The sequence below is a fragment of the Micropterus dolomieu genome, unplaced genomic scaffold (genome assembly GCF_021292245.1).
Source record: "Micropterus dolomieu isolate WLL.071019.BEF.003 ecotype Adirondacks unplaced genomic scaffold, ASM2129224v1 contig_13909, whole genome shotgun sequence".
NCBI lineage: Eukaryota > Metazoa > Chordata > Actinopteri > Centrarchiformes > Centrarchidae > Micropterus > Micropterus dolomieu.
In genome coordinates, this window is record NW_025742895.1 from 6162 (window position 1) to 14177 (window position 8016).

At 41.2% G+C, this 8016-nt stretch overlaps 1 protein-coding gene across 1 annotated transcript in view; it reads right to left on the reverse strand.

Annotated features, from left to right (window-relative positions):
• The window catches only part of rbm34 (RNA binding motif protein 34), a 10966-nt gene extending 5085 nt beyond the window's left edge, over nucleotides 1-5881 (reverse strand). The window contains exons 1-5 of the mRNA XM_046042786.1: nucleotides 5662-5881; nucleotides 3749-3902; nucleotides 2667-2794; nucleotides 2275-2485; nucleotides 992-1051 (exon numbers count right to left, since the gene is read on the reverse strand). Coding sequence (XP_045898742.1) covers nucleotides 992-1051; nucleotides 2275-2485; nucleotides 2667-2794; nucleotides 3749-3902; nucleotides 5662-5684 — 576 coding nt within the window. The 5' untranslated portion in view covers nucleotides 5685-5881. The remainder of the gene's footprint in view (nucleotides 1-991; nucleotides 1052-2274; nucleotides 2486-2666; nucleotides 2795-3748; nucleotides 3903-5661) is intronic.
• Nucleotides 5882-8016: the final 2135 nt, after the last annotated feature.

The following is an 8016-nucleotide window of genomic DNA, read 5'->3' on the forward strand; positions in this document are numbered from 1 at the left end:
CGCAGGGTCGTTGGCTGCAAAGCTGTTATTTAGCTTTTCAGCATAGCACCTCTTTGCAGCTTTGACCTCTTTAGTCAGAGTGTTCCTGGCCTGGTTGTACAAGACTCTGTCCCCACTTCTGAAGGCCTCCTCCTTGGTCTGACAAAGCTGCGAACGTTTGATGTTCTGATAAAACTCTGGATACTGCTTTGATAAATGTGCAGAAAAACAGGAGTCCGAAAGTCGGGGGTGCTGTATATCCAGAGCCTTTACAGGACAGCATCACCTGGTCTGAGGGGCTGCAGTGTTTTCAGTTTGACTCTTGTTGTTCCAGTAAAGTGGATTCATTTGTAAAAGGAGCTGCTGAACACGCTGTCCGTCACTTTTTAAGATTGGGGATAGTGGATAGAGATAAAGAGCGGGTTGCCCGTTAATTGGAAGGTCAGCGGTTCAATCCCCAGCTCCTTCAGGCTCCATGTCAAAGTGTCCTTGGGCAAGATACTGAACCCCAAATTGCCCTTAGCAGCTGTTCCACCAGTGTATGAATGTGTGTGACTGGTGAATGCAGATGTAGTGTAAAAGCGCTTTGAGTGGTCGAAAAGACTAGAAAGGCGCTATACAAGCATCTGATAGTAATAGAGTTATGTAATGACTTTTATCACTCAGTAATAAGTAAAGTAATATTATGACTTTTATTTTAGAGTAAGTAAAAATAACTTATTACAATTCCTCAGTAACTTGCCCGACACTGTTTCTGAGGGAACTGTTCCGGTGGCGACGAAGCCAATACGTTTGCTTGATGATAGCTAACTCTTTTCCCTCTTCAGTAACTACTAGTAACAAACAGTCCTGAGAACAAAATGTCAGGGAGGATAAACGGCTCGGTTCAGAGAAACAGGAAGAAGCTCTGAGAGCTGTTCAGACTGATTCGCCCTGGCATTCTCCCCCCTTTGCTCGTGTGCTGTTCAGAACCAGACTGTTTTCTGGGATGTTTGTGTGTTGTATTTTTTACCACAGAGCGAAACCGGATGGACTCGATGGGTCCTTTATCCCTGAAGAGGCTCTGCAGGGTCTGGGAAGAAGAAGCAAACAAAACAACGTGTTGCTGAAAAATCCAGGAAATAACAAATCAAACGTTTTAAAGTCAGCTGTGAGGGCTGAGCTGAGGGAGACTGAGTCGATATCACAGCGCTTTCATTTGCCGAAAGAAATCCTGGTTGGATACGAGTTCGTTAAGGACTTTAACAGCTTTGCTGTCCTTTTTTTGTAGCTGTATGTTACCCGTTTCTGTGCCTGAACATTGAGAGCAACGTAAAGCCAAAGTCATACAGCGATACAGCGGACAGAGACAGCGATCTTAAGAACTCAGAGATTTTAAAACTGAATGTCGTGTAAAAAGAAGTTTTCCAATCGAGGCTGCATTTACACCGATACTACTGTGTAACTGCAGAGCACCGCGGCGTTCTCGACGCAGAAATATAAATTGTCTTTTAAGGGTGCTTTCACACCTGCCTTGTTTAGTTCAGTTGAATCGCACTAGAGTTCGTTTCCCCCTTTGTGCAGGTCGTTTGGCAGGTGTGAACGCAGCAGTCGCACTCGGGTGCGCAACAAAAGCGGACCATTCAAACCACCACCCCTTTCAAACGAACTCTGGTGTGGTTTGCTTGTGGTGTGAAAGCGAACCAACCAACCACTGGATTTTATGATAGCAGACATGTGAGCAGAGCATTATTTCCAAAGCTAAACCACCACTAATAAATCCATCTGCTGACGAAATGTGTTCGATCTTATAATTGATCTTTATAAGCCATGCTGTGTTTATGAAAATCATCTGGTAACGTATACTTGTCAGCTGATTATTGGGTTAAAATCTGTTAAGCAGACCTTCATCAGTTCAGCTCTCTCTCTAACACGCTGCCAGGACATTTTTCTGTTTGTAGATGAAAGACGTCCAGACGCACAGAAAACCCAGGGAGTGGAATCATCTTCCTTTTTGTTGCTGCAGTGACTTTGTTGTGCTTATTCTTTTTGGTCTGAGTAATTCTTTCTACCTGCCAGGCTGTGATAAATGACTCAATTAAATGATTCCATTTCTGTTCATTAGTTTTCTTTAACAACTACTCAATGAATTGTTTCAGCGCGAAGATCTCTGCTCAGCCGCGTGGTTTTTTCTCAGAAATCAAACTTTAAACACTGACATCTTCACTAAAGAAATGATTTTCAGTGAGGAAAGAAGAGATAAGAAGAGCGGCTGAGGTTCTTTGTGGTAATTGATCCTTTAAATTCTCTCTGTACCTTCTTGGTGCAGCCGACGGGCAGGTTGCCTACGAACACCGTCCTCTTCCTCTTCGTCACCTCCTCCACTTTTCTGGCTTTCAGCTTCTGTCTCTTCAACACCCACTGCTCCACGTCGTTTCTCTCTTCGTCCGGTTCCGGAGCTTTCCTCTTCTTCTTCGCCGGCTTGTCTCCTAGCTCGTCCTCGTCTGCGTTCTGTAAACTGCTCTCTCTGAAATCAGCGAACAGAACGAGGATGGAGAGAGAGATGAGGGGAGAGGAAGTGATGTACAGTATTACGTACTGATGCAAGAAGAAATAACAGGGGGAAGAGAAGGAAACAGAATAAGGAGGAAAGAAAAGAAGTGAAAGGTCATCCTAACAGGACAGCTGCGTGGATTCATGACGTCCACCTGTTTTCCAGCTTCTGGTCGGCTTCGGATTTCTCCTTCAGCGCCTTCTTCTTCTTCTGACTGAGTTGACCTGTGGCGTCTGGAGTTTCCTTCTGCAGCTCCTTTTCTTCTGAGCTCTTCTGAACAGGCTGCAGCAACAAAAACACAACCAGCCACACAGGACACGGTAACGTTTAAACAGTAAACCTGCTGATCACACCAGCAGTGAACCTTTCTTCTAACGAGTCCGGTGTCCATTGTTGTCCAGAAACTATTAAACCCATCAGTGCGCCTCTCTGCAGCACCGGGTCACATGTTCCTTCATCACCATGAACACACACTGTAGTTTATTCTGCCCCAGTCCCACACACTGTCCTGCTGCCCAAAATAAGAAGAATCTTTATTTAAGTGCTTTCACAAGTGCAAAGACAATAAAACAGATAACAAGAGCCACAGTTCAAGCAAGAAGACACTAAATAAATTAAAATACAGTTAAAATCAGGGAAGGCTCTCCAATAAAAGTCTGTTTTTAAGAAGAGATTTAAAAGAGTTCACTGACTCCCCCGCCCTGATTTCCTCAGGCAGGCTGTTCCAGAGCCTCGGGGCCCCGTCTGCAAACTGTCCGGGCAAGGGCTGGGGCGTATGGGACTAAAAGGTCAGAGATAAACCAAGGCGAGCTTTAAAAGTGATCAATAACAGTATAAAGTCTATTCTACTGGGAGCCAAAGCTGAACAAAGAACACATCACGAGTCTTTGTTCTGGTTCTGCAGCCTGGCAGCTGAGTTCTGGACAGTCTGGAGTCTGGAGCAGTTTGAAAAGGCTACTGCAGTAATCCAGGCGAGACGAAGGCGTGTAAAATCGTCTCAGTGTCCTTAAACGTTAACATTACCCAAAGTTTTGATATATTTCTAAGAAGTTAAAAACACAAGCTTTGCGATGTGCTGCTCAGAACTTCAATGACTGTCCCACAAGAGCTCCACATGTGGATTCATCCGCCGCTGAAAGTAGTCCCCGGCAGATGCTCTGTTCCCTCCTGTCTGTCTGATACGTCGAGCAGCTGCTTTTCAAAAAGGTAAACTATATGTACTCGTGTGTGCTTTACCTCGGGTGCAGGCCGAAACAGAACAGGTGCAGCCGGTGCAGCGGTGCTGAATAAAGCCGACAGCGATCCGGAGGCTGCCTTTTTCTTCTTGAACAGACTTCCTGACACCTGACCGACCACGTAGTCAGCTGACTGTCCCGGCGACGCCTCCTCACTGAGGACAGAAACGCAGAGATGAAGGAGGAACAGCAGCCAGACAACACGACAGCGCTGCTAAACTAAAGAGGCTCAGAGATCATTATTTTAAACAAGTGCATGAGAAAATATTCTGTTCATGCCTTCTCAGCGGTGGCCCCGAGACTGTGGGATGAACGTCCCTTGGTGATCAGATTGTCCCCCACCACAGAAACTTTCAAGTCTTAAAACACATTTATATTTTTTGCCGTTTGAGTCTGTTTAGGGACACTGGTGTTTAATCTCTTATTTTTAACCGTCTTGTTTTTCTGTCTATTTGTTGTGTGTTATAAATTGATTGGCCTGTTTATGTTTTATTATTTATAGATAACTTTGTTCAGCACTTTGGTCAACTCTTGTTGTTTTTGAATGTGCTTTATAAATAAAATTGATTGTCCCAGTTTACCCCTTTATTCCTGTGTGTCCCTCCCTTCAGGAGGACGTCTCCCGCTCGCCAGGCCGTGGTCGGGTTCTTAACTAACTTGCCTGATTAACTAAAGATTAAAGAAAGAAAAGTGAGCAAGGCTCAGTTCCCACCCAGCGGAGTGGTCCCTGAAGGCCTCGTGTTCGCTGTGTTCCTATTTAAAGCCTTAAAGTGGGACCCATATTTTATTTTTACCCTTGAAGCCGAAGCGTACTTGGAGTTTATTCTTAGATAAATAATTGCGTGTTTAATAAAATCATAGGACCCCAGCTCTTTCCTGCCATCGGGGGCCTCAGCAGGTCATTCTGCAATTTCAAAAATTTGATGTTTGATGAAATTAACTTTTACTACTTTGTGTCCAGAGGTGGATGAAGTACTCAAATCCTTTACTTAAGTAAAAGTACTAGTACGTCACTGTAAAAATACTACTAAAGTAAAAGTATGTCCAGGTATAATCAGGAAAATGTGCTTAAAGTATTAAATAAGTACTCACCGCAGAATGAAAAATGTGCCTGTTATATTACTCACAGCATTAGATTATCACTCAGGCCTTAATGTAAAAGCAGGATTTTACTGTTTTAGCTTATGATATATTTTTTATTAATCTGCTGATTATTTTCTACATTAATCGATTGTAAATATTCTGAAAATAGTTAGAAATGTTGTCATGGTTACTAAGAGCCCAAAGTGATGCCTCGTTCTGTCAGTCTAAACCTCAAACTTATTTAAGATGTATTAAAATAATCAGAATCAGATTTATTGCCAGGGACGTTTTCACATAGGACTTTCCCTTGGTATAAATTGGTGCTTATAGTAAAGGAATAATATATAGAAATCTAAATATTTCAACAGGTAAAGCAGCTAAATATAATGTTTTACACGATCATCAAATTAGTTGCCAACTACATTTCTTTTAGTCAACCAGTCCTGTCAGCTGTTCTTGTATAAACTGTTGGAGTTTTCATTTATAACTAAACATCATATTTTATAAACTCTTCATGTGTTTTGTGTGTAGAAATGTGACTTTGTAAAGTACCTGAAGCTGAAGTAAACTTCTGCTGATTGACTAATGACTTGTTCAGTGAGGTCAGTGGTTTACAGGAACGTGTGTGATGCTTTGTGACTTTCCAGTGTGTTTAATAAGAACACTGTTCCACACTGTTCTATATATAATATGGATTTAAAACAGTTCAATTAAATCTAAATGATCCTCTGCGTGCTTTCTGTCAGACTGCTGCTTTAAGTTGTTTAAATGAATCTGTGATTAGAGAAATAACGCAGTTTGTCTTTAATCTAATAAAATGTGTAAACAAACCTCTGCGGAAGTTTCTTCTTCATGGTTTCTCCCCGCGCTGCTCCAACGCTGACTTCCGATTTGTTATTTTTATTGAAACACTTAATTTATCAGGTTAATTTAAACATTTAGACTCATTTCTACGAATTAAACTGCGATAACGTGAGAGTTAAAACACGTTCTCCTCCGCAGCAAACAGCCGTCCTACAGCGAATGGCTTCCTGAAGGGAACCCGGACCCTGCAGGCACAAAGGTTCCTCTTCTTTTTAGATCGATTAACGTTGAGTTTTTAACGGTTTAGTCGTAAATACAAAGTCAAATGTAAAATAGAGAATATTCTGCTGACCAGAGAGATCACAAAAGCCCTTATTCAAGTGATTAGGGCCTTATTGTACACACCATGGTAGCTGTAGCCTACATAGACTTTTCACAGTGTCACTTTTCAGACAGGAAATGTAAATGTTAAAGATCTTCTCTAACCAAGAAATGTTTTCCTTCACCTCTAAAAAGGAAATATATATATTGCAGGAATACACCTCTGTGACCTCCAGCAGAATTAGATGTGAATACCTCAGTTCCTCATAAAGCTAAAGAAGAACATTTTAAAACAATGAAAAATATTTATTATCCCTGCATGAATTTCTATGCCTACAATTTAATATTGACTGTAATGAATGTGTATTCTGTAATACAGAAATAGAAACAATTAAATATCTAATGTTCTCCTGCAATGCATCCAAGTAATTTCGGAGGATTTTTACAATTGAATATTACAGAGTAATGTGATCATAACTTATAGTGATGTTAGATTGGGTCATATAATGGAAGAGGGAAAGTTGGAATTCAGTCTAGAGAAATATTTTTTACTCAACTGTAAATTTCTAAGAAACAACCTACAGTTCACTGATTTTTTGAAAGAGCTGTCTCTTTAATTAGAATCAATGAAGATAGTTTAATCTAAGGACACTTTAGACACTCATGTAATAGTTTGTGTTGTTTCTTTTTTCTTTTCCATTTCTGTCTTTTAGTTATTTGTTTATTTATTTCCATAAAACTTATTTTCTTGTTCATGAAGTTTATACTTGCGCTTGTAATTTGCACCTTGTTTGTCCTTGCTCTGTCCTCACTGGACTGTATTTTGTCTTTAAGTGGCTGTAACTGATTTGTATTACGCAAAATAAACAAATAAAAACATTGATTTTACACCATGAACCGAACACTTCTGAACTATTCTGAGACGGTGGGACCTGGAAAGACTCGCGCAAGGTGAGGCTGCTGAAGACAGTTTCCATTATGGCAAGACCAACCAGACACAAGGTGGCTATACTGCATCAGCAAGGTCTCTCCCAGGCAGACGTTTCAAGGGGTTTCCAGATGTGCTGTCCAAGCTCTTGTGAAGAAGCGCAAAGAAACAGGCAGCGTTGAGGACAGTAGATGCAGTGGTCAGCCAAAGAAACTTCCTGTGCCATCAGCTCAGAGCTGCAGAAAACAGTTGGACCACCATCTACTGTCCGGAGGCGTTTGGTCAGAAGTGGCCTACGTGGGAGACATGGGGCCAAAAAAGCCTCCAAGTTGAAAACAAGAAGAAGAAGAAGAAGAAGAAGTTTTATTTATATAGCGCCTTTCCAGAGCTCAAGGTTGCTTTACAAGGATAGATTTACACACTAACACACAACTTACAATCACATAGGATACATAAAGTCACATTTAAATGAAATACATGTTAAATAGATATGTTTTTAACTGTGTCTTGAATGTAGCCACAGATTAAATATTTCAAAGTGAAAGGGTCAGTGAATTCCATAATTTTGGAGCATTAACACTAAATGACCTACTGTAGACAACCGGAAACGAGGGATGGACAATAAACCAAGTTCAGTTGACCTGAGAGACCGTGCAGGGCGGTAGGTGAAAAGTAGATGAGACAAATATGGGGGTGCAAGACCATTTAATGCCTTAAATGTTAGACGCAATACCTTAAAGTGGATACATGATGCCACAAGTAGCAAGTGAAGGTCATGAAGCACCGGAGTAATGTGAGCAGAACGCCTGGTGGAGGTGAGAACTCTTGCTGCTGAGTTTTGAACGTACTGTAATCTTGCAATAAGTTTTTTGGGAAGACCAAGAAATAAAGCATTGCAATAATCCAGACGTGATGTGATTAATGCATGGATTAAGATTTCAGCGTCAGCTAAAGTGAGAGAAGATCTTAGACGAGCAATATTCCGAAGATGAAAGAAAGAGTTTTTAAAAAGAGAAGAAATATGAGAGCCAAAAGATAGAGTTGAGTCGAATAAGACACAGAGGTTATGAGTCAGTGATGAAGGCTTAATATGGAAACCATCAATATAGAAGGACTGGTCCATCCTTTTGACT